Genomic DNA, 27,033 nt, shown 5'->3' with positions numbered 1-27,033 from the left:
GAAGTGAGTTAGGTTTTGGGATGGGAATGGGCTATAATGGATTGGGTAGAGATCACGCGTGGGGGTGGGGAGCGGGATCACGGGGGTCCTCTGCCCCCAATCGTTGGTCCTCTTTGCCCTTTCTCCTGCCCCATTGCCAAATGAAATCCGTTTCGTTAGCAATGGAAATGGGTGCGTGTAAAAGAAGACCCCTCGCAACTGGAATATGTGAACCAGCCTTCCGATCTCCCCCAAGGAATGATTCTGCCCCCTTTGCTCGGCAGCTAGAAACAAGCGCTAGAACTCTTCCGTCTTATCGCCACCCTCTTGCTGGACTAATCCAGCCCCACGGTGGGCGTGGTGAGCTCTTCTCTCCTCCCCCTTTTGTGGCCTTCCTTCCCAGTCATCCTTACACACACGCACAGCCCAGCTTGCTTTAGATCAAAAAAGAAGGGGGTGGTGGTGGGGGGAGAGATAAAATAATAGACCCCTTCCTTCCCCCTCACGCACCAACCACCCCATCGTTTGGCTTCTGCTCCTGCCCCCTCCCCCCAAAGATCAGCGTCTTCCACACTTTCTGCAGGTTTTCCGCTGAGAAGCTCTGGGCAGACCTCTCCGCAGCACACCCGGAACACCATGAATATATTCCGCTTCCTGGGAGACATCTCTCATTTAATAGCTATAATCATCTTGCTGTTGAAGATCTGGAAGACAAGATCATGTGCTGGTAAGAAAGAAAAGGGGACGAAGGCGCTCCTCTCCTCATTCTGTTATGTACCTGTGGAGGAATCTAAACGCTCCTCTATTCCCGGTCTGAAAGTGATCACGTACAATGAATGTGAGAGTCTCCAAGCCAATCTTTAATTGACTAAATTGCGGTTGTATTTTTCCGACTAACTACTCTTCTCTCTCCCTTTAGGCTGCAGACCTGTGCACACATACCTGGAAGTTACGCCCCATTGAAAATAGTGGGGCTTACTTCCGAGTAAACATGCATGTACTGTAAATCTCTTCATTGGCCCCTTTGAAAGTGATGTTGGCTTTAATTTTCTTTTTTAAAAGTACTGATTACAAAAAATAAGCCCCTTCTTTCTATAAACTACCTCAGGAAATACATTCCTGTTGCACCCCTCCCCACCCCGATTTAGAAATTATTGATGATTCTTTTTAAACGAGAGTTTTAGTACAAAAAAGGTGTTTCTTGACATTTGTTATAAAGGGAAGAGTGCAGAAGTTGCCAAATTGTTCCTTTTCAAATTAGAGGCTCTTGCAGTCTGAGCCTATGCATGTTTACTTGGAAGTAAGTCCCACTATGTTAAATAGAAATTAGTTTTAAGGCAAATGTGCACAGAATGCAGCCTTAAAGGGACTAACATGTTCCCCGCTTTTAGATAGTTACTGGTAATTCTTTTTAATTCTTCAGAGTTTAGATTAAACTTCCCTTTCCATATCATCTTGAAGTCTACAAGAATTAAGAAACTTTATTATATGTTGTAAGTTTTTTTGTTGAAGGGTTTTTTGTTGTTGTTGAATTTTGCTTGGAGGGTTGAGTGTTTTCTTTAGGGGAAACACTGTTTTTTATTAAAGCTGGTGGGATATAATTTTTGGTGCAAGAACTGTGTGCCTGTGGTGTGTTCAGTTTACCCTTTGAAAAAGGAGAGCCATCATTCATTTGTGGGTTGGTATTTCATTCTTTTATAGCAATGCTTTATAACTAAAACATATATTTAAAACTTGCTTTCAGGGGAGGGTTTGCTTTCATAAGGTGCATAGCCATCCTGGTACTGGGGAGGGGGTCCGGAAATTGTGACTAGGGGAATGTGAGTGGAAGTTTAATTTTGGTCTTTGTCAAAAAATTTTTAAAAAAGTACTTGTGGAATTGAATGGGGATAGGCCTGTTGCAGGGAACTGGGTATTGAGTTATAACGGGCTGAATGATGACGTGGAAACTAGTTCAGATTAGATTGGATAAAGTTTGGCTGAACTCCTCCTTCTGAAGAAAGAATAGAATTGGGCGTTTTAGTTGCCTAGGTGATGCCAGGCCCTATGGAGAGTAAGGGGTTTGGAAGGAGGGGAGCCCGAGGCCTAGCGTGGGTGGGAATTTACTTAGGCCTGAATAGGAAACTTGCCCCTGCTATGCTGAACTGGAAAGGCCGTGGATTAGCTCATGAAGTAGGCCCAGTCAGTGATTTATCTGTTCAGTTTTAATGCTCCACAGGCAGCACGCAACTGACCCAGCTCTGGGGTTCTTTTGCAAACTTTTAAATCAATTTTTTATTTATTATTACATTTATATCCTGCCTTTTTTCCTCCAGGGAACCCAAGACAACGTACATAATCCTCCTCTCCATTTTATCCTCATAACAACCCTGTGAGGTGGGTTGGGCTAAGAGTCTGTGACTGGCCCAGAATCACCCAGTGGGCTTCCATGGCTGAGTGGAGATTAGAACCCGGATCTCCTGTCAGACTTCTCTCTGTATTTTGAAACTAGAGAGGCTGTGATGTTGGGTAGTAAAATCCTGAAGAGTTTTGATCAGCATGCTCACTTCTTTATGACTTTTTAGTTGTTCCTCATAAAGATATTCTGTGTTGTTACTTTGGATTATATGTACACATATTTCCTAATGGACCAACTTGGCTACCTGCAATTTTCATTATTTCACAGAACTCCTAATTTTTCCTCTGTGGTTATTTGTGAGTTTCACTGCCCTGTGCTTCTTCATGCAGGGATTTCTGGGAAGAGCCAAGTTCTCTTTGCCATTGTGTTCACTACTCGGTACCTAGACCTATTTACCAACTACATCTCACTGTACAACACCTCCATGAAGGTACAAGCTTGACATTGGACTAGTTCTATCTTTGGATTGGGACTCTGTGGGAAGAGGTGTCAATAGGCGTGTGTGTGTGTGTGTGTGTGTGTGTGTGTGTGTGTGTGTGTGTGTGTGTGAGACATAGGTAAGAAAGAGGTAAATGCTTAGGTAGATGAGAAGGCTTCATTCTCAGTTCCTGTTCCTTACTTATACACACTTTGCCTGAAGTGCTTGGCACCACAGTCAGCTTACAGGAGGATGTAGGAAAAGGCAGGCAGTCTCTTACAAAGTAAGCCTATGCACATTGACTCAAAAGTAAAGCCCTATTCAGGTGTTCGTAAACTGAATAGGCTAAACACATGAGGAGGGGCAGCATGCTAGCTCCGCCCCTTCCTCACATGTTTCCATTGCCCTGTACATGTGAAGGGTGATATTTTAAATATAGGGGAGCCTCTCCTACCCATGAAAGGGAGGCTCTCCCCTCCATGGGTAGGGGAGGATGACAGAAACATGCGAGGGGCAGGACTAGCGCACTCCCCCTTCTCATGCGCTTAACATGCACACTTTACAAATGCCTAAGCAGAGGTTAGTGAATTCAGTGAAGCTCATTCTCAGGTAAGTGTGCATAGAATGCAGCAGTAATTTAGTTTCTTGTCTCTTTTAGTTAAGAGAAACTATTATATTCATCAAATATGTATTTAATGAACTCAGTAGAAAGCCTTAACTTTATTGAGAACAATTTGATGTGGACATTTGTTGACATTTTTGCAAAGAATACGTTTTATAAGACATTGATATAAGAGTAAGCAGACTTCTGAGTTGTACAGAATGATTCATCAAGCAGAATATTGCAGTGTAAGACTTTGCAAGTTTTCTGCCCTGTGAGTAGTTCTGGATAAGTTGAAACCTGGCATATTCTTTTACCACTAAAAGGTTAAAAGAAAGACTGTGAACTGAAAATGTGTAATTAGTTGATAATCCTAACCTTGAAAGAGAGCACCGAAAAGTCACTTGCAGAATGTACTAAGGCTTGACAAGAAAGGTGTGTCGCTTTTCACTGTGTGGCTGGTAGAGTCAGGGGGAAGGGGAGAGATGTAGTTACGTATAAGATTTGGGTTGGGAAGATTGACAAGAAGTTAGAGGGTCCTTGAATCTAGAAGCTGCATAAACAAGAGGGGCTATTAATCTTTGAGACAGGTTTCCTAGGGAGAGGTGAATGCTCCATTGTCATGAAGGACAGAAAGCAGGAGGGCTGGTTTACAGTGAGAATTGGGGAGGTGGGAGGGGCGTTTTCAGTGATCCCTCTTGATCCGTTTTGTCTCCTGTAGGTGGTTTACATCGCATGCGCTTACGCCACAGTGTGGATGATCTATAGCAAATTCAAAGCCACCTATGATGGCAACCACGACACCTTCCGAGTGGAGTTCCTGGTTGTTCCTACAGCGGTGTTAGCATTTCTAGTGAATCACGATTTCACTCCTCTGGAGGTAATTTAATGTATGTGCTGGACTTCTTTTCCACTGAGAACCAAGCCCCAAACATGCGCTCCTGTAGATGAGGTTTCCCAGTTCCATTGTAAAAATTCTTCTTGGTCATTTTAGCATTCTAGCCAAGGGACAGCTACATCAGGATATTCACACCTCAGGATATATTCACACCTTAATGTGTCTGATGCCATGTTTCCACCAGTTAACTTCTTGCTTTTCATCTTATTTTGCTTCTGCTTGTCCTGATACTAATCCCCTAACCTAATGTCTGCTTTCATTTTTTAGGATTTAAAGGGTTGGACTTTTCATTTTATAAAGCAACATTTAATTTGTTCAACTGCACCTGTGTGCCTATGCACAGACTAATAAACTTTAAGTACATTTATTCAAAATAAATTCTGATGGGGTTGTATGCAAATTAGAGTGTTATATGGTTGGAATTAGTTGGAAACAGACCTCACTAACAAAAAAAATATGGCAGAAAGAAATTAGTGAGTTTTATATGGTGAATGATTTTATAGTACGGACTCAACTTTTATTTTAAAGCAAAAAGTATCCATTAATGGATGTAGTGTGACAAGACAATGGCTGCGTTCAGACAACACAATAGTCAATGGTGGGTTAATAGTCAACTCCATGGTTTATTATTGAGGGGGTACTCCACACATACATGATTATAATCAACCTTGGAGCAGATCGCCAGCGTCGTTGACTGTTAGTCAATGCTATGTTTGATTGACACATCTCCCGCCCTCTCTCCCCCCCACCCCAGTCCTCCCACAGGTGTCCCATCAGCCATTGCGAGTTCTGCCGGCTGGACTAGAGCGGCAGCTGCTGCTTTGGCTGCTCTTGCCAGGGACTCTGTAGTCAACAAAAATAACCAACTGTGTGCGACAAAATAGTCAACGGTACCTGGTACATTAACCAACGGCTGTTCAAATAATCAAGTCTGCACAGTGTTGGTTACTTGCATTAGTTATTTCGGCCGAATAACCAACCGTGGTGTGAAAAAGTCCTGACAGACAATACAATAACCAACCGTTGACTATTTAACCCACTGTTGACTATTTAACCCGCTGTTGGATCCAATCTAGTCAGTGGATTGGATCCAGACTCAGCTTGTCACACTTTAGTCCCATTAAAATTAATGGGACTTAAGCAAGTCTGGATAGACATCTCAAGATATTTGTCCAATTAAAGGATTGTTTCTACATCTTTAATGGAGTACTAGGTTTTGCACTCAAAGGAAGTGCTCACTTGGGGAAATCAGTAAAAGATCACAGGATAATCTGTAGACTGCATCAGCTCCTTGTACTTTCTTCAGTAACAAATCATGTAAAAATGATCTGGGGCTGACATACCTTAAATCTTGCAGTGTAATAGAGGACAATACAAATGTCCACTTCTCTGCAACTGCTGTGATGGCAACACAACTTTGTGGTTATTATATCTGAATTATGTTTCATTATCAGAAATGCATGTCCCAATGCATGTCTCTTTGGATGCCTCCAGATTCTCTGGACATTCTCCATCTACCTGGAGTCAGTAGCCATCCTGCCACAACTCTTCATGGTTAGCAAGACAGGTGAGGCAGAGACCATCACAAGCCATTATCTCTTCGCCTTGGGTGTCTACCGTTCCCTCTACCTGTTCAACTGGATTTTGCGTTACCAGTTTGAAGGCTTCTTCGACCTCATTGCCATTGTGGCTGGCTTGGTGCAAACCATACTCTACTGTGATTTCTTCTACCTCTACATCACAAAAGGTACCTTGAAACAAGAAATTGATGGGATCCCCTATGTATGAGGTGGAATGGGAGGATTCTGAGATTCAAGGCTTTTGGAAGTGGGGTAGGGATAAGAACAGTTAGTTGGGATTCAATACATCGCAACAAGATGAACAAATATATCTTGAATGAGCTGCTGCTAGTCTGGACAGTCACTAGGGGGCACCTGTTAACCATCCTGTTGGCATTTTACTGATTGTAAGTTGGCAACAAATTAATTAGCAGTTCAATTATCTCCTTTAGATGACCAAGAAGAGATGCTACAGAGAAATCACACATTCTGAAGTGTAAGCACTGAGAACCAACTCCTGTAGCACTGAATAAAAGTCTGGTTTGGCTTTACTAGATTGAAGCAGCATGCCAGGCAGTGGATTATGGGATACCATTAAAGGGCAGAAGATTGTCAATTATGTACTTTACTGTCCTGTTTTTACTTCTATATGGGTGCTGTTTAGATTTTCTTCCACAGGCACCAAAAGGACTTGATTAGTCTCTAGCTGAATATTGAAAATCTATGCATGGGTTGTTGTTGATTGTAAAGAGAAGTTGAAGATTATTTATATTTGGTTTGTAGGAACACAGACTTACGCACATAGTAGAACCCAATCATATCTGCAACAAAATGTTGCAGTGCGGAATGCTCCAGTTCATTGTTCCTGGCAGTCATGCCTTCTTTCAGGATACTTCATTCCACTCCTCTTGTTTGTTGTCCTTAGGTTTCCCCCCCAAAAAAATTTGTTCTACTTCTGTAAACCTCAGGAATCTCCTGTGTGTACTGTAGTTCTGGCTACATAAGGGCTGGCAGTTGGAGAATTGAGATTGCTATTAGTGGAAACGGCAACTAAATGTTGCAGTGTGGAGTGCTGTTGTTCAGCTATACCCTCCTCCAAGATACTCCATTCCACCTCCCTTAGTTTTCCATTCCCCCAACTGTCTGCATAGGCAAATGGGGAGAGGCAGAGGTATCCACTCTGGGGTGGATGACCAATGGCTGCAACCCCTCTCATCCTGCCAGCAGCCTCCCCTCTCCCCTTATGGTGCCACTTTCTGTTCCAAGTTTATAATAGCTATTCCTGGTTAATATGTTTCTGATATGTTTACCTGTCCAAAGGCAGCTGCATTTTAGTACTTAGTAAGAGGGGCCTACAGCTATAGCAAAACAAACCTGAAATCTCATATATTCATTTTCTATTTCCTTCTGCAGTACTAAAAGGCAAGAAGCTGAGTTTGCCGGCATAGTTCAGAGTGGGACAAGATGCCTTGGCCAAGGAGAATGTGGGAAATCCTTCACAGAAAATTAAGACACACAGATTGATTTTTTTAAACCAACCCTCGTTAGTCACCTGTGGGTCTCTTCTTGCACCCTGAACTTTTACCTGAGTGTGATTTGGGACAACATAATGGATGGTCCTTCTGTTCAAAAGACTGATATAGATGGGGGTGAGGTATAGCTTGGATTCCAAGCTAATAATGGCTATGCCTGGTCAATATGTAAGTTGCTCAAAATCCCATTTTGATCATTCTCAATTTCTATACTCTTGAATCGTATTTTGTTGATAACCAGCACAGGGAGGAAATGCTTTTTTTAAAAAACTGGACATCTCACTTCTCTTGCATTGCACTCATGTTTTGGGTGTTGTGCTGGTAACTGCTAAGAAGAAATCAGAGCTTTTCCTTTTGTGAGGGCCTAATGCTGTGGAGCTATCCAGATAAACAGGAGCGCTTACAAATTTAGTCTGTTTTCTTTAGATAGTGATGTTGGAGTTTCATTTTTTTAAAAAAAAATACTGTCAAGAAAAGACTTCCTCCCTAATTCATTTTGTGTATGATTTGATGGTTAATTCTTCATCCACTTTAAATAAAATAGAAAAAAATAAACTCTCCCCAACCCCATTAATTAGTGCCTTTAAGGGAGGGATGGGAAATAAAAAGACATTGTTTTGTTGCTTGTTTGCATTGTAATCTTTGTGTTTTCCTATTCAGGGTCACTTGTCTTCATTTCCCATTCTAACCGTTTGTACTGTGCTGCTTCTGATGTCTGTTATAACAGTGGCCACTCTTTCTCTTGGGCCCTATTTTACATTAAATATTACGTTGGGACAACGCACATGTTCTGTAGCTGCCACATCTCTGGTTCTCCAAGATACTATTTTATAGCAAAATTATCTTAATAATACATTTGTTTTACATGACATTAAAGTATGTGTCCCCCAGTGCTCTTATCACTGAAATTCATAGTGGCAAAAAACCCAAGCAATTTGATGCTGAGTTTTGGTGGCAAACCACTACGGAAGATTAAAATGGCCAAATTTAGCTTGTTTTCAAGTTACTTTTGGCTGTTTTAGCCTTTTGTAGTGGTTTGCCACTGGAAATCAGTGGCAAAGTTCCAGGGTTTTCCCCACTGCCACATTTGGTGGTGCTCTGATGGTAGGAGAGTGAGTCCTACGGGGCGAAAATGCTTTCAAGACCCCCCCCGAGTTGCCCACCATTATAAGGTGCCTTTAAGCCTCTCTAGTGCTACTCCTGCCAGATGTGAATGTTAATGAGATGGATGTTGAAGATAAATTGGCTAGAATGTGTTTTCAATGTTGGCTTCCTATCTGATTAACACTGCAATCTTAGGGGTGTAGACTCAGAAGTAAATCTTACTGAGTTCAATGGGCCTTACTCCCATGTATGAGTGCATATGTTTGGAGTTGTAAATCTCACTCTAGAGGTTATTTGTGTAACACAAATCTTAAGAGTTACCACAACATTTCCAGCAAAGTGTTATGTGATGGGTGTTGCTTGGAATAACATAGGCAGGAACTTTCTTGCTGAATTGTAGAACAAGAGAGCTTACCCTCAGACTGCAAACCTGTATACCTTTATTTGAAAGTAAGTCCCATTGAATTAATTTGAAATTGTTTCTGAAATGACAATGGCAGAAAACTACTTTTAAAAAGAAGTAAAGATGAGGACCCCCTACAGTTGGGGATTGTTTTAAGAGTTAGCAGTCATAGCAGGGTAAAGTTTTAAGTTAATTACATTTAGTGTGAGGTTGATCCAGGAGCAATTGATAATAGCGTCACTGTTTTTTGGAGTGGCCATGGTTCTATACTTGCTAGATAGCAGCTGCCTGAAATGTTGTTCAGTAGTCATTGCTAAGTAAATCTGAATCTGTGGGGTAGTGTTCTCACACAAATTCACTCACTCATTAACCATTTATATCCCATGTGGAATTCCATGGAGAAACCTCACTGTGAATTGGGTTATATACAGATAGCGTTACTGGTAGCCATTTCTGTAATCACTGGCTAGCAAAATTGCCACAATGATTACAGTAATGAGAGCTGGCCACTGTGGAGTGTATCTGTATATATAGTCTGATTTACACTCACACACACACACACACAATTGCACGTAGTAGTATTTACCTGGCTCAAATATGCAGCATAGCTCACATCTGTGAAAAAGTCCAATGGGAGAAAGTCTGTATTTGCTCCACATCATTTGGTGTGGAGGATTCCAAACTGCCTCTTAACTGGAGAAAGTAGCAGTTGCCAACAGATGAGCAACCAGGGTTGGCCCAAGACATTTTGCTGTCAGAGGCAAAGTACAAGATGGTTCCCCTGCTCTTCCCTCTCCATTCCATGTACATAAGTTGAACAGACTGGATCAGACTGGCTGCCAATACTGCCATGAGGCCAGCAGAGTAGCTTGGGGGTGTGCATAGCAGGCTGCGTGGTACACAACCAGTTCTGTCATCCCAACATCTTCCTGCCCCTCCCAGAATCTGCCGTCTGAGGTAAGTCACCTCACTCTATCTCATGGAAGGGCCAGCACTAAGCAACTAAGTGACAGGGGCCAAATGCCCCTCCTATCACTTTTACACATTCTTATCTTGGTGTCTTAAAATGTGCTGGTAGCCGGAATAGGCACATTGTGGTATAAAGCTGAGAAAACAGTGCAGTGTTATGGCAGTTACACATGCAAATTTTCTCTCTCTCTTCCTCTCTCCCCTGTGTATTGGCCTTCTAAGAGAAAGGGAGAGAGACCTAAAGTATTGCCAGCTGCTACAGTAGTGCAGTTCCCAATCTAGAAACTGCAGTGTGGAGGTATGCTGGTTTGAAAGGGCTGGAGCAAGCACCCAGAATCCTGAACAAAGGAAGCAGGAAATGGGTGTACACCCAATTTTTTAAAAGCTACTCCACATTATTTAACATGTGGGGTGGCCACTTGTAGCATTACTGTACTTAATGTTTTTTGTCCCCCTACCTTTATCTTGCTCTACTTTAGAAACAGAAAATAAGTGTTTCGGTTAGTCAATAAATGCTCTCTCTCTCTCTCCCTCCCTTTTTATTTACTGCAGGAATAAATAATTGTTTAGTCATCCGTATTCATTAATGTCAACCGATGAGGTACAGGAGTTGATGGGAAGGAGGCTGCACCCACATTCTCAGGGTACCCCATATTGTTGGGAACGGAGGTGGTGGTGGATGAGGAAAGGGTGGTCAAGGCAACAGATCCTTCATCCAACGTTCGCTTGTAAGGAATAGGTGGCTCAGCCCACAGGTTTTTCAGAGCCAGATAAGCCAAGTACACCTGTGGGAGAGAAGAGGTGGTGGGTCAGGTACTTGTATTCAACTGTGAAAATGGTTGGTTCCTATGGTGGTATAAATTGATGGCAAAATACAGGGAAATTCTCATCTCATTTATGGACTTGGAAGTATAATTTTAGATAAATCACCACTGGCCTTTCCAAAATAACTATTATGAATGCATCCTGAAACTATGAAGTACTTCATATTATCAAAGTGCTTGATAACTAACAATAGATTCCCCCAGAAATGTTGCTTTTTTTGTAATGAAAACATTCTGTCAGAAACAAACAAAAATGAGTGTGATAAAATGCTTTGTTTTTGTTTTTTAAAAGAAGCTTGATTATTATTTTTTAAAAAGAGATCTTCCCAGACAAAAACACATTCTCAGTAAGTAGTATGTATGGCTGGATAAGATGAAAAAATATTTGTGTGTTTGGAAAGAAGTTAAGCAATATTGGCATTTTCATAGTTGTTGGACAATTACTGTAAATGTGCATCAGGTATTTAAATACCTCAGATAACAACTGACCAGATCATATAAACTCAGCATCATTAGATGATTTGTTTTATGGGGTAAAAACAATATAAAAATATATTGGAAATTCTGATCTAATATATTTTACATCCTTTCAGAAATATTTAATACTGAGGGAAAATGAGATGATGGACTATCAATTTCCAAGGAAGAAGAAGATCTCTTAGAAGGGACCTATTCCTTGGGTGATCAGCTAATAGCCTCTCGTTCCAAGGATATGCCTCTGGGACTAAGGAGGTCCTAGTAGTGGGATCCAAGAAATTACAGGCCAGTTAGTATAACACCAGGTAAAATTATCAAGTATATTCAGGAACAAATCTTGCTGAAGTTCTTTCAGAGAGTCAACAGAGTGAATATGGGAGATCCAGTATATGGGAGATCCAGCTCACACAACAACCCATACTCAAGTGTTGAGTGTGAGTTGTCATTGAATCGTGGGCTGTTGTGTTGTGTGAACCCAGTCACGCTAACAAACCATGGTTTGTTAACCACAACCAACAGTTCATAACCCTACAATGAACCATGGGTTCTCTTTGTGGGCTGATTGTGGTTAACACACCATGGTTTGTTAGCACTGCTGGGTTCACACAACACAACAAACCACATTTCAACAACAGCCCACACTCAACCTTGAGTATGGATTGTCAAGTTGTGTGAATCCAGCTAATGTATATGACTTTCGTGAGATTTTAAACAAATAAGCAGGAGAGTACGCCATTTAAACAAATGGTGGAATCTCCACAAACTATTGAGATGGAGTTTATCTCTTTGCTGCTTAAATGAACTGCACATCTTCATGTGGTGCATAATTAAATTATACAATTTTGTACTACAAGAAGTGATGACCACAAGCTGTGGATTATGCAAATGCATGGAGGATAAGGCTGTCAATGGCTATCTTCACAATCAGAGGCATCATGCTTCTGAATAAAAGATGCTGGGGGGAAACAGTAGAAGGCCACTTCCCACAGGTATCTGACTGGCCACTGTGGGAAACAGGACTAAATAGGGCCAGCCTTTGTTCTGATCCAGCAAGGCTCTCACATTTTTTGAGAAATGGCAAGTAGGATTCAGGAGGTGAAGGAAGCTGGGAAGGATATATGGGTGAGTGTTTTAGTTGTTGGGAAACATGGGCGGGAGGATGCTGTTGCACCGTGTCCTGCTGTTAGTAAGAGAAAAGAGCTGTGCTGTTCTTCAGTATAAGTTAAGATTTTTCTGGGAAAACAAGTAATATTTAAAATGAAATGATATACTTCCAATGTCAAAAATTAAAAAATGAAAAGACCAGCTCCATTTTGCATTGTTTTGTAACTGTACTTAAATATTCTGTAATTGTAAAAACCTTTCCTTATTACTGAGTGAAACTGACAGCAAATCTTCCAGTTTCTTGTTGCAGTTGTAAAATAAGATTATAGTCAAAGGTGTGCTTTCTGCAAATTCTACTTAGTGAGCTGTGATGATAAGCTGAGAGAATTCAATTGCTCTGTGCTTGACAGGAGGTCAGGTTAGATGTTACCAATGGTCCCTGCTGGAGTTGAAATCTTCGTTAACTGCTCAGCCATCCCGATCTAACAAACTCCAGCCGTGGGCTGGACTGAGTCCTGAATCGCTTAGGTTCATTCTGTGCCAGCTTGTAGATGAAGGCTTGCTGCAACTGTTTGAATGTGAAGGCTCCTCCTGATTAATTCTACAGCTTGTTGATGGGAAGTGTGAGTCACCCAGTTCCAGAAGGAATAAACATGCTCCAAAAGAGCTCAGTCCTGAGGTGGTTTTCTTAACCACTGAAATAACTGGAAATGTATTGAAGACTGGAATAGAGAATAGGCACATTTTTTCTTGTTTTCTATTTGTGTAGCTCAAAATACTAGATACCCATTGAAAATACTAGGCACCAGGATTAGGTTTATGGTGTGGTTTTGATTCTACAAATTTGAACGAGCAACTTCAGATACTAACGGCAAAGGAACTCTCTATGTCAAAGAGGGCATTGTGTCAAGTAGACTAGAGCACCTAAATGGGGAAGACTCTTCCACAGAAGTGCTGTGGGTGATAATGCAGGGCCCCAAAACTAATGTAGTTCTAGGAACGTGCTATCGTCCCCCAGACCAAAATGTTCAGAGTGACCTTGAGATGGAGAATGAAATCAGGGAGGCCTCCAAACGAAGCATTGTAATAATAGGTGATTTCAGTTATCCTCACATTGACTGGATAAATTCATATTCCAGTCATGACAAAAAGGTTAAATTTCTTGATGTCCAAAATGACTGGGCCCTGGAACAGTTGGTCATGGAACCGACCCTGGACTTAATTGTAAGTGGTGCTGCCCAGGACCTAACACGAGATGTAAATATTGTTCAACCAATCAGTAACACTGACCACAGTGCTATCAGATTCAATATATACAGGTGGAAAATTGCCCAGGAAATCCAACACATTCACACTTGACTTCAAAAGAAGAAACTTCTCTAAAATGAGGAAACTAGTGAAAAGAAAGTTGAAAGGGGGAATCAAGAGAGTTAAATCCTTGGAAAAGGCATAGAGCTTACTCAAAAGCACAGTAATAGAAGCTTAACTAAAATGTATTCCACAGATTAGGAAAAGTAGCACCAAGTACAAGAAGTCACCAGCATGGTTAACAAGCAGTGTCAAAGAAGCGATTGTAGAAATGAGGGCTTCCTTCAAAAAATGGAAGTCCTGCCCAAGTGAGGAAAATAAAAGCGAGCATAAGCTGGCACAAAGGAGATGCAAGCAAACAATAAGAGATGCAAAAAAGCATTTTGAGGAGCACATCGCTAATAATATCAAGTCCAACAATAAATAATTCTTTAAATATACCAGAAGCAGGAAACCAGCTAGGGAAGCAGTTGGACCATTGGATGACAATGGAGTTAAGGGAGTACTAAAGGAGGACAGGGAAATTGCAGAGAAGCTGAATGAATTCTTTGCATTGGTGTTCACTGCAGAGGATACAGGACAGATGCCTGTGCCTGAACTGATGTTTTCAGGAAGGGAGTCTGAGAACTGAGGCAAATAGTGTTGACTAAAGACTAAGGTCTCAACCTTATTGACAAATTGAAAGCAAATAAATCACCAGGCCCAGATGGTATCCATCCTAGAGTTCTCAAAGAACTCAAATATGAAATTGCGGACCTCCTCACAAAAATATGTAACATGTCCCTAAGCTCAGCCTCTGTACCAGGACTGGAAGATGACCAATGTAACACCAATTTTCAAAAAGAGATCCAGGGGGGATCTGGGAAATTACAGGCTGGTAAGCATGACATCTGTTCCAGGTAAATTGGTTGAAAGCATTATTAAAGACAAAATTAGTAAGCATATAGAAGGACATGTCCTGCTGAAGAAGAATCAACACGGCTTCCACAAAGGCAAGTCCTGTCTCACTAATGTACTAGAATTCTTTGAGAATGTCAACAAACATGTAGACGGGTGATCTGGTGGACATTGTTTACTTGGACTTCTAAAAGGCTTTTGATAAAGTCCTCCACTAAAGACTCCTGAACAAACTTAGCGGTCATGGAATAATAGGAGAGGTCCTCTTATGGATCAGTAACTGGTTAGAGAACAGAAAACAGAGTAGCAATAAATGGTCAATTCTCCCAATGGAGGGAAGTAAATAGTGGGGTCCCACAGGGATCGGTATTGGGACCAATTCTTTTCAACTTATTCATAAATGATCTGGCATTAGGAGTGAGCAGTGAAGTGGCCAAGTTTGCTGACGACACCAAATTAATTAAGGTTGTTAAAACTCAAAGGGATTGTGAAGAGCTCCAAAGGTATCTCTTCAAGCTGGGAGAGTGGGCATTCAAATGGCAGACACAGTTCAATGTCAGCAAGCGTAAAGTGATGCACGTTGGGGCAAAAAAACCCAACTCTCAGGTATAACCTAATTGGTTCTGAGCTGGCAGTGACCGAACAAGAATGAAATCTTGGGATTGTGGTGGACAGCTCAATGAAAATGTCCACCCAGTGTGTGGTCGCTGTAAAGAAGGCAAACTCCATGTTAGGCATTATAAGAAAAGGAATTGAGAATAAAACGGCCAGCATCATACTGCCTTTATTCAAATCTATGGTGTGGCCACACTTAAAATACTGTGTACAGTTCTGATCACCACACCTAAAAATGGATATTAAAAGCTGGAAATAGTGCAGAAAAGGGCAACTAAAATGATTAAGGGGCTGGAGCATCTCCCCTATGAGGGAAGGTTACTTCAACTGGGATTGTTTAGCTTGGAAAAAAGGAGGCTAAGGGGGGACATGATAGAGATGTACAAAATTATAGGAAGGATAATAATATTGGGGATAGGTCAGACGGTGTGGTCAGTGAGTTAGAGCCAGACATCCTGAAGAGTGAGGTTGAATGGGCCTTAAGAAGCATTGCTAATAAGGCAGCAAGAGACGACGGTATCCCAGCTGAACTGTTTAAAATTTTGCAAGATGATGCTGTCAAGGTGATACATGCCATATGCCAGCAAATTTGGAAAACACAAGAATGGCTATCAGATTGGAAAAAATCAACTTATATCCCCATACCAAAAAAGGGAAACACTAAAGAATGTTCAAACTATCGGACAGTGACACTTATTTCACATGCCAGTAAGGTAATGCTCAAGATCCTGCAAAGTAGACTCCAGCAATTCATGGAACAAGAATTGCCATATGTTCTAAGCTGGGTTTAGAAAAGGCAGAGGAACTAGAGACCAAATTGCCAATATCCGCTGGATAATGGAGAAAGCCAGGGAATTCCAGAAAAACATCTATTTCTGTTTTATTGACTATTCTAAAACCTTTGACTGTGTGGATCATAACAAATTGTGGCAAGTTCTTGGTAGTATGGGGATACCAAGTCATCTTGTCTGCCTCCTGAGGAATCTGTATAATGACCAAGTAGTAACGGTAAGAACAGACCACGGAACAATGGACTGGTTTAAGATTGGGAAAGGAGTACGGCAGGGTTGTATACTCTCACCCTACCTATTCAACTTGTACACAGAACACATCATGCAACGTGCTGGGCTTGACGAATCCAAGGCTGGAGTTAAAATTGCGGGAAGAAACATTAACAATCTCAGATATGCAGATGATACCACTTTGATGGCTGAAAGCGAGGAGGAGCTGAAGAGCCTTATGACAAAGGTGAAAGAAGAAAGTGCAAAAGCTGGGTTGCAGTTAAACCTCAAAAAAACCAAGATTATGGCAACCAGTTTGATTGATAACTGGCAAATAGAGGGAGAAAACGTGGAGGCAGTGACAGACTTTGTATTTCTGGGTGCAAAGATTACTGCAGATGCTGACTGCAGCCAGGAAATCGGAAGACGTTTACTTCTTGGGAGGAGAGCAATGACAAATCTTGATAAAGTAGTTAAGAGCAGAGACATCACACTGACAACAAAGGTCTGCATAGTTAAAGCAATGGTGCTCCCCGTAGTAACCTATGGCTGCGAGAGCTGGACCATAAGGAAGGCTGAGCGAAGGAAGATAGATGCTTTTGAACTGTGGTGTTGGAGGAAAATTCTGAGAGTGCCTTGGACTGCAAGAAGATCAAACCAGTCCATACTCCAGGAAATAAAGCCAGACTGCTCACTTGAGGGAACGATATTAAAGGCAAAACTGAAGTACTTTGGCCACATAATGAGAAGACAGGATACCCTGGAGAAGATGCTGATGCTAGGGAAAGTGGAAGGCAAAAGGAAGAGGGGCCGACCAAGGGCAAGATGGATGGATGATATTCTGGAAGTGACGGACTTGACCTCGGGGGAACTAGGGATGGTGACGGCTGACAGAAAACTCTGGCGTGCGCTGGTCCATGAAGTCACGAAGAGTCGGAAGCGACTGAACAAATAAACAAATGAAGAATGTGGATAGGGAGATATTTTTCTCCCTCTCAAAATACTAGAACCCGGGGACATCCCATGAAGCTGATTAGTGGGAAATCCAGGACAAATAAAAGTAAGTACTTCTTCACACAGTGCCTATTTAAATTATGGAACTCATTACCACAAGATGTAGTGATGGCCACCAATTTGGATGACTTTAAAAGGGGTTTGGATAAATTCCTGGAGGCAAAGGCTATCAATGGCTACTAGCTCTGATAGTTGTGTGCTATCTCCAGTATTTGAGGCAGTAAGCCTGTGTGCACCAGTTGCTGGGGAACATGGGTGGGAGGGTGGTGTTGCACCATGTCCTACTTGCGGGTCCCTGGCCAATGGCTGGTTGGCTGCTGTGTGAACAGAGTGCTGGACTAGATGGACCCTTGGTCTGATCCAGCAGGGGACTTCTTATGTTCTTATGAACTAGAGGGCTAATCAGGTGACAAAAAATGGTCTATACCGATCAAAAAAAATTCCACATAGCAATGTTCTTAAATTGCATTTTGGGAAGCTGAACAGCCTGTGATATTACTCCTAATCTTGCATGCTGCAGAAGATATTTATTTTAATGGTGGCATTGCTTGTGTAGTTACAACTCCTCAGCTGTTCTAGCCAGATTCAGCAGCGGAGCTGAGTGACAACAGCAATTGTTCATGTACCGCTATCTTTAACCAAAAGATTTTGAGGGAAGGTAGGTCAGGAAGGGATTGCCCTAGATAGCAGGTACATGGCAAAGACCAGAGCTTTGCTGACCTGCATAATCCTAATTTTTGTGTGCTTCAAGGCCTTTAGTGATTCTGTTCAGACAACATGCTAAGCCATGGTGATTAAGCATTTTTAGCTAGAAATTATGGCTTAGCATGTCATGTGAACCATGACTTAATGTGTCGTGTGAACCATTCCTAACCATGATGGCTACATAACCACGGTTTAAACACACTCAACCATTTGCTGCAAAAGGATTAGTGGCCTAACCAGGGTTTAGCGTGTTATCTGAACAGGCCCTGTGAATGAACTTGATTAGCAGTCTATTTGCCTGCTCTGAGAAGTGTCTTGTTTCTTCCATTTACTATTCCAGACAGTAGACTGCCAATCTCAGTTGTCTGTGCATCGCACTTCTCAAAAACGTAGACACTACTAACAACTGAAACGTGACCAAAAATAAAACATCCTTAACTACTCTTTTTGTCTCTCATTTTCTGTAACTACTAGTACACCTGTACAAGTTAAAGAGGATTACGTTGCTTGCATGCTTTTCAGAAAAAAATAAGAACATTCACTTTGTAGAAGGTAAAATATTGAGCCTGCAGTGATCACCTCATTTATCCCCTATCTGCTTTAATGACTAGGGTATATGCCACCTTCCTGGAAGGGGTCAATTTTGGCTTTGATAAGAGGATTTTCACCTACTGACACAGTAGGAGATCTCCTCACTCTGAAATAGAAGAGTACTTGACTGACTCACCCAGCATGGAATGGAAAAGAGGGCAAATGCGATACTAGTCCGTGCAGCACTAGTTCCCAGCAGGTAGGAGTGAGCTGACCGGTTCCACTGATTGGCTAGGAAACAGAACCCAACAAACCACAGGCATGTCCAAATGACTGGGAAGAGAAGAAGAGGTTAGTATGTGAAACAAATAGCTGAAGACACAGATGAAGTGACATTCTAGAGTAGTCCCTTTGAGATACTTTTTGTGCTATGAGGAGAAGGTAATATTCACTAGCCTCCATTGTCTACTCATCTGCCCTGTCCTTTCTAACAGCCATTAGTTCTCTCTGGACATCTTTGTTGAAAAAGATAGCAACAAAGTTAGACCTAAGAAATGCTGAGCATAGAAATCCTCACTGTGCTCTCATAAGCTCTGTGTGAAAATGAGTGAAAATTTTCTCCTCAGACTATCACAGGCTATTGTACAAGTTACCTTAGCAAAATGCATTGCAATTTCCCTTTATTCTTAAGATCAAGCTTCATAAATGTTTTGTTTGTTTTTAAACTCAAGCGCACTTTTAAGCCTGAGAATGCCAGGTGTACACCACTTTTGACTCATCTGGGATCTTGCACTTCCCAGTTCCCATATACAGTTTCTAGTATTGAAAGTTCGAGTTTGTTGAGATATAGGTGACCCATGACCAGAATTTCTCCTATTAGTTTTTTTTTTAAAAAAAATTAAAAGTGTGTGTATCAAATCTCCCCAAGAACATTTTCCTGATCTAAATTCTACCCAATATAAGTTTTTGCCCCATGGATACCTATAGAAATTGGGGTGAGGAGTGGGGAAAAGACAATTCAAGGGGGAAAAAAAGCATATTAAATTTCCTCCTCTAGTACTGCAGCCCTGATCTGGAGCCCCATAACACTTTTGTCTTAAAACAACAACAACATGGAAGATCTTGATTACAGATCTCCTACATCCCATGTAGTTGTGCCCCAAATTTGCTTTAGAATTGTATATACTTCAGGGATGAAGTAAGCCCAGCAGAAGTTACAGAAATGTGGAAATCAAGTTGTATGTACTTGTAAAATGCAAACTGCTATTAACACATAAACCAATAGAATGGAATATATTTTAAGTCAAGGTTCAGTTTCAGCATATTATTAGCATAGATCAGAAGGCTAATATATGCCAGTGCCTTTGTAACTAGATATGATAACCTGCCACCAAAGTAGGGATGAACATTTGACTACTGGATACAGATTAGAAAACCATATGTTTACATATCCAACCATAATTTACAATAATATGCTCCCTTTTTGCATGCCAGTGTAGCTTATGTAAATTTAAATCTGTTTAAATGATTATATATTGTACAGATGTGATAGCTCTTAGCCTGAGCTATCTCATAGTGAGCAATTGAGAAGGTAGCTCTCTAGACTGCAGAAGCAGCACCATTATAGCTGCCCTCAGAACAAAGCCAGCAAAATCTAAATTTAATAAAATCTCCTGCACTGATGGATAAACTGACTGCCTTGAGAGATCAGAAGGATGGTCATTCCCTAAAACAAACAATAGTACACAATTGGCAGGTGTATTAAATTTTTGGTTTTTAGCTGATGAACAATGAGGAAGAAATGAAAGCTGCTAGATTGCATCAGACTGGTCTATGAATCAAACAGTCAAATTTCCCATCTCTAATGTGTCTCATACCAGATGTTTCAGAGGCAAGAACCCCATAATAATAGGTATGAAATAATCTGCCCTCTACTAATATTTAATCATTAGACATTTTGCTTTCAACCGAGGGGCATGAGAATAAATCACCCTTCCTAACAAATTTGATAGCATTTTCTGTTATACCTCTGTTTTTCCTGCTAGATGAATTAAGCTCATTTAGCAGAAATAACCTGCTAAATGACCTCAGTTTCTTCCTGGATTTTATGTTTGTGTAGTAAAGCTATTTTTCCTTTTGATGTATTATTATTATTATTATTTATTTATTTATTTATTTATTTGTATAGCACCATCAATGTACATGGTGCTATGCTACCTTTCAGTGAACTCAGTTGTGTTCTTCAGTTTTGAGGTGAAGAAACTGTGCTAGAAGATCTTTTCTAGCACAGAAGACATACAGAACAACTTTAATGTATGGACGAATGTATTGGATGACAAACTAGTGAAATCATCAATCTGCTTCAGAAATGTACAGTTACAGGAATGGATATTCTTCTGGACACATGTGGCAAGGTAGAGATAAAAGGAACAGATAGGCAAGACAAGAGAAACAGATATAAGCTCAGAGCCAATGTGATGGTGCAGTAAGAATGTTGGACTTAAACAAGGGAGACCCAGGTTCAAATCCCTACTCAAACACAAAGTCAACTGGGTAACCCTGAGCAAGTCATAATCTCTCAATGTTGCTAGCTCACAGGTTTGTTGTGAGGATAAAAGGGAAAGAGAGTGGAACTTCACTCTGGTATCATGAACTCTCTAGGACAAGGATAGGATCAAAAATGTAGTAATAATGTTCAACTGACCTAATTTGGGCAGGCCCACTTTCTATTGGGGGAAATAAAGTGCTTAAAATGAACAACACTTTAATTAATACATGAGCGGGGGTGGGTAGGAAGACAATGTACTTGATAGCTCAGTTTGGCAGAAGGGGAAATCCTTGACAAGCAGTGCAGATGGGAGGCATGAAATCAGATGAGATGTCTGAGTGAATTAAATTTTGCCAGGTTGGAATTGCATTGAGTTTTGATGTGTTGGCAATGCCAAGGCCTGAAAAATGCTTCATAATGCCAACTCATTGTCCCTACTTGAAACACTCCTTTGCTGTGATCATGCTTGTCAAATAAAGCCTGACAGCAACGAGTGAGACAGCATGTGGAAATGACAGCCTTTTGTGTGGAATTGGTATTTTCTCATTGTATCCTTGTCTTTCTCCATGTGTTGTCTCTTGTCTTTTGTGAGCCCTCTAGCTCAGGGACCGTCTCAAGAGATGAGACAACAGGCAGAGGAACAATAAGACAAGACAATACTCAGTCAGTATAAAAGGAGGCAGCCTACACTCATCAGCTGAACAGTTTCTTTGAGATCTATTACAGGCAAGAGATCTTTAAGGAAGGCTTGAAATAAAGCAGTAACTTTGTAACAATTTCCATGGAGCCTCTCCCATGACAGCATCAATATTTATCTTGCTATTTTAAAAGGAGAATGATATTCTGCCTTGTTGCCTGGTATCTTGGGGACATGAGTAACAAAACCCTCCTCCACTATTTGGTGGTTGGTAGGAACATATGAAACTATTTTATATAGATTCAGACACTTAGTCCATCTAGTTCATTACTGTCTTCAGTAGTAGTAGGCAACTTCAGGGAGTCTGGGTGCCACTTTTCCCTCTCTGGACTCTACAGAGGGCCATACTCCTGATGCTGCACTGCTGAAATTTAGCAGTGTGGCAGCAGCAAAAGAAACTCACCAAAAAAACAACAACAACAGCAGTTTGCTGCTGAATTTAGACAGCAAACTGCTACAGAGTGTTAGAAGTGAAGAAATTTCGCTTGCCAAATTTGTCACTGCTAACCCTCTGTAACAGTTTGTCACCAAAATTCAGCAGCCAACAAATGATTTTTGGTGGTGGTGGTGGGATTGCTGGTGGTGCAGGCCACACCAGCGGTTAGGGGGAGGGAGCATGAGGTCTGCGTGTTGCCTACCCCTGGTCTACACTGTCTGGCAGCAGCTCTAAGGTTTCAAACAGGAGTATTTCCAAGCCATACATGGAGAAGATGGTAGAGTACCTGCATTCCTCTTGCTCCTGTAATTGCGGCTGTTGAAAAAGGAGAGACTCCAGCAAAGAACTGATGTTATGGCATACTGTATCACTGAGGGACTGACATCATTAAAGAAATAGGAAATGTAAGTATATGGCCAAGTGGCCCAAAAACTGACAAGGAATAGATGAAAGAGAGGTTAGGAAGGAAAAGAAGGTCATTCCTAGGACTAAGCCTATTGTGAACTAAATGAGCATTGGGAGTTGGGGTCATCCTTCCAACCTATTCCAAGCACCTAGGACACCTCAAAGAGTCTGGATACCCTCTATTCACTGAATATAATAAACTTTCATAGTAAGTCCAATTATTCTTTCTCCTTCAATGGTGGAGATTATTCAAGTGTTGGATGTAGAACAGCAGTATCAAATGTCCTAGGTGTCAGGTTTCGGTCCCTCAGGCAAGAACATGTTCTGGAAAACTGACATGGGACACCCAAATCAGTGAGACTTCTTTATTGCAGGAAATCCCACACCAAAAGCTTAATGGTTACACACTTCAGAAATCATATTGCTGATGGTCAGTGGTTATAGGCGCCAAGAAATTCCAGAAAGTCAAAAGCTAATCATTACTACTGTGATGAGATCCCTATCAATGTGGTTTCCCCATTGCAATCTCCACGGTTCTGAACACAAGAGAAGGTCATTCCATACACAGGTTCCAACACAGACACAGGGGGAAATGTATAGAGCAGACTCCCAGGGCCACAAAAAGTTTGCAACCTTGTTGAGTGCAAAGGTAAATAAATACATTATCAGAAGACTGAACTTGTAGATCAGTGAATAAAATACCAGAGATGAGGCAGGAGTATTGACTATAGAAGTTGCACTTGGCCATGTCTATGCAAGTTATCGCAGCCCCCAAAGATGTGCTAACTGCATGAGGTCTAATAATCTGAAGCTGGTGACAGACTCACTTCCAATTCACTTCAGAATCCAATATAAACTTCTCCTGTTAACCTTCAAAGCTTTTCACGGTCTAGCTCCTTCCTATCTCTCCTCTCTCATTTATTTATTTATTTATTTATTTATTTATTACATTTCTATACCGCCCAATAGCTGGAGCTCTCTGGGCGGTTCACAAAAAAATCTCATCTCACACTATTGCCCCGCTCGTGCTCTCCGCTCCTCTGATGCCATGTTTCTCGCCTGCCCAAGGGCCTCTACTTCCCTTGCTCGGCTCCGTCCATTTTCTTCTGCTGCCCCTTACGCCTGGAACGCTCTTCCAGAACATTTGAGAACTACAAGTTCAATCGCAGCTTTTAAAGCTCAACTAAAAACTTTTCTTTTTCCTAAAGCTTTTAAAACTTGATGTTGTGCAGACTTTATACTGTCAGTTTTACCCTACCCTGTGCCTGCTTACCCTACCCTGTGCCTGCTTGCATTCTCTTCCCCTCCTTATTGTTTTACTATGATTTTATTAGATTGTAAGCCTATGCGGCAGAGTCTTGCTATTTACTGTTTTACTCTGTACAGCACCATGTACATTGATGGTGCTATATAAATAATAATAATAATAATAATAATAATAATAATAATAATAATAATAATAGACTAGAGTTAAGAGTGAGTAGTGAGGTGGCCAAGTTTGCTGATGACACCACATCATTTAGGGTGTCTAAAATAAGAAGAGATTGCAAAGAGCTCCAAAAGATCTCAAATATGGTAGAATGGGAATTAAGATCACAAATACAGTTTTATATAAGCAAGTGTAAAATGATGCATGTTGAGGCAAAAAAATCCTAACTTGATGTATTATGCTGATGGGATTTGAGATGATGGTGTCTGACCAAGAAAAAGATCTTGGGGCTGTGGATAGCTTAATGAAAATGTCAACCCAGTGTGTGGCTGCTAAAAAAACATCCATGTTGGACATAATTAGACAAGGAACAGAAAATAAATTTGCCAATATTATTAAGCCCTTATACAAATCTATGGTATCATAGATGGAATACTGTGTATATTTCTGGTCACTGCACCTCAAAAAGGCTATTGTAGAGCTGGAAAAGGTGTGAAAAAGTTTACAATGTTTGAAGCTTAGAAAAACTGCAAACAAGGGGAGACATGAGTACTTAAAATTATGCTTAGCGTAGAGAAAATGGAATGGGAGATGTTTTCCTCCCTCTCTCATAATTTTAGAATCCAAGGTCATCCTATGAAGCTGAATGGTGGGAGATTCAGAACAGATATAAGGGAGTACTTTTTCACACAGTGTATTGTTAAATTAAGGAATTCTCTGCCACAAGATGTAGTAGTGATGGCCTCTAACTACAAGCATCATCAGACGAGTGCCATTAGAATAGCGGACTCAATGGGCCTCGTGCTCATTGTGTACTTCCTCTTTTGAAAGAGGAAGTAACTGAGGAACAAAAACATGGACGGAGAAGTGAAGGTAGGGAGCGTGTTAACCCCCGGTGTGATGAAGCTTTATGAATCTACCACATTATTTCTAGCACACATCAATGGCAGGCTGGTAATCCCTCTGAATTACTTATTTGGTGTCTACAGCTGTTAATTGTTACAGCCGTACTGATTTTTAAATAACAATATTTATACCTCAGCTTTTGTGCTAAAACTTCCCAAGGTGATGAATAAGGGGGGGGAATCAAATACTTAATAAAAACATCAAATTAAAAAATAATAAGCAAATACCAGCAAATAATATATCTATACAATCAACAAGAAACTATCATCAAAATACAGCAGCTCAGAATGCCCCAAAATCCCCTCTGAAATACAATAGTCTTGCCTTTCTGCCAGAAGACCAACAAAAGGACAGAAGACAATTTCCCCAGAAGCGAGTTCCAAAGCCTTGATACCACAGTGAAAAAGTGAATGTTTAGATAATCTTCTACTGTACTTCACACAGCAAGGGAACCCAAAGTCAGGCCTGCGAAGCAGATCTTAATAACTGGGTAGGTGGATCTGGGAGATTAGATTCAGGGCCACCATTCAGCACTGCATGGTTATGCAGTCATGTGGCGGGCCCACTTGCAGTGGTTCTGTTAACCCTTCAATTTCCGTAGTTCCCCTAACCACCACCCCCTCCTCATGCAGATGAATGGGGCCACAATGTCCTCAAAATGGTAGCAAGTTTGTCGATCAGGTCTGCCACTGTGGCAGTTGAGACTGGTAAAACAGAGCGCCCCACCTTGTTAACCCATAAGAAGCTGGAGAGGGAAGGTAGGAGAACAAGAGAGGCTAACATGTTTGATGAAACTCATGATTAGGTTAAGGAGCAGAGGTGGTAGTATATCGCAGTGATATAATATATATTTTTATGACAGGCTAGGGATGAGAAAGACTATTATGGTTTTGGTAGAGAGCAGGGGGCACAAGTTTCAGGAAAAGACTGAAGGGTTTTGTTAGACATATTACATATACCAAAATCCCACCCCATGGCTTTGGTAGTAAAGAAGACTACTCACTGGAGAAGGTGACATCCAGTACGAGGATGGCATACTTGAACTTATGACTATTAATTGAAGCTTCATAGAGATCGAAGCCCCAAAAGAGAATGCACTGGAGGAAGGAGAGTACACCCACAGTGATGCCATAGCAGCAGGCTGCCCCATTATCATTCAAAACACACCGTAGCTGGGAAGAGGTTGTCAGGTTTTGATACCCTTCATTCACCAAGGAGGCAAAGATAGTCAGAGAGAAAACCTGGAGAAGGAGAAAGTGAGAGGGAAAAGTCAAGCATGAATGGTGTGGCATATCATGTGTCCCACGTAAGATATTTTTACAATGAACTTATCCTGCCTTTGTAACCTCACGAAGAATCGAAGCCCTGAAGTCTGCACTAACATGATGAGCACCACCCTCCCCACCCACTGCCTACATGTGGCAATGAGCAGTGGGCTGAGGGCTGCATGTTGGTGGTGGGCATAGCCAGGGCTGGCATCCCCCTCAATCCTCACTTTCATTCAGTCACATATACACAAATACATAGCCTTTCTCTTCCAACCAATTTCGAACACACACATACACAGAGTACTTTTTCCATCCACCTACCCCCAACTTCAATCACACAAACTCCTCTCCCCCATTCCCCCCACATCTTAGTATTAAAAGATGGGAATGTCTAAACCTCCTGTCCCCACACACTTAGATACCAATCAGCAGCATTGGGAAGATATATGCGATTTAAATGGGCTGTCTCCCCATGCACGGTCATTTTCTATTTAAATTGCACTGCAGCCAGCCTACCAAACAACTGTTTGTGTTATGAATATTGTAAAGTCTAGAATTTTAGCTGTTCTTATTACTATGATTATTCTCTTATTTCTGTTTTGTGAACCCCTTTCCCCCTTCATATGTTTTAATGTGATTTTAGGTTGCAAGCCTCTAGGCAGGGTATCGCTGTTTTATTTGTATATTTTGTACAGCACCAAGTACATTGTTGGTGCTATATAAATAAATAAATAAATAAATAAATAAATAAATAATAGAAGTTTTTTCCTTTTGCTCCTCCCCTTCCTTCCCCCATTTCTAACTTCCACCACTGCTGGGAGCACATGTGTTTTCTCTCTCACTCCTGGTAGTGTAATGGAACACAAAATGGACTGAACAAATTGTTGAAACTCTTCATTGTACCTGCATTGACTATGCAGGAATATTTATGAGTAAAACTGTTTTCTTCACTAAAGAAAGTGTGGTCTCCTTTACTTTTTATAAAGGAGCATGTGTGTATGTGGGAC

General features: G+C 41.2%; 2 protein-coding genes across 3 annotated transcripts in view; one reads left to right on the top strand and one right to left on the bottom strand.

Moving 5' to 3' along the window:
* The first annotated feature begins 393 nt into the window (after window positions 1-393).
* KDELR1 (KDEL endoplasmic reticulum protein retention receptor 1) lies at window positions 394-7,655 on the top strand. The gene is made up of 5 exons (XM_063137449.1): window positions 394-706; window positions 2,707-2,807; window positions 4,118-4,276; window positions 5,789-6,041; window positions 7,267-7,655. The coding sequence occupies exons 1-5, from the start codon at window positions 616-618 to the stop codon at window positions 7,299-7,301; spliced, it is 639 nt and encodes a 212-aa protein (XP_062993519.1). The 5' UTR covers window positions 394-615; the 3' UTR covers window positions 7,302-7,655.
* Window positions 7,656-10,386: 2,731 nt separating this feature from the next.
* The window catches only part of SYNGR4 (synaptogyrin 4), a 21,958-nt gene continuing 5,311 nt past the window's right edge, over window positions 10,387-27,033 (bottom strand). For both annotated transcript variants that reach the window (XM_063137448.1, XM_063137447.1), the window contains 3 exons: window positions 25,762-25,999; window positions 18,534-18,670; window positions 10,387-10,646 (listed from right to left, as the gene is read on the bottom strand). In XM_063137448.1, coding sequence (XP_062993518.1) covers window positions 10,428-10,646; window positions 18,534-18,670; window positions 25,762-25,999 — 594 coding nt within the window. In that variant the 3' untranslated portion in view covers window positions 10,387-10,427. The remainder of the gene's footprint in view (window positions 10,647-18,533; window positions 18,671-25,761; window positions 26,000-27,033) is intronic.

This window comes from Elgaria multicarinata, chromosome 11 (assembly GCF_023053635.1).
Source record: "Elgaria multicarinata webbii isolate HBS135686 ecotype San Diego chromosome 11, rElgMul1.1.pri, whole genome shotgun sequence".
In the NCBI taxonomy this organism is placed as follows: Eukaryota; Metazoa; Chordata; class Lepidosauria; order Squamata; family Anguidae; genus Elgaria; species Elgaria multicarinata.
Note: the sequence above shows the minus strand (reverse complement) of the source record. Positions and strands in the feature narration are given on the sequence as shown.

What these genes read in the sequence shown, in the direction of transcription:
- KDELR1 (XM_063137449.1), top strand. Translation starts at nt 616, where the DNA reads ATGAATATATTCCGCTTCCTGGGAGACATCTCTCATTTAATAGCTATA. An exon ending in GAAGACAAGATCATGTGCTG is followed by an intron (nt 707 to 2,706) that starts GTAAGAAAGAAA and finishes TTCTTCATGCAG; the next exon opens with GGATTTCTGGGAAGAGCCAA. An exon ending in CTACCTCTACATCACAAAAG is followed by an intron (nt 6,042 to 7,266) that starts GTACCTTGAAAC and finishes TTCCTTCTGCAG; the next exon opens with TACTAAAAGGCAAGAAGCTG.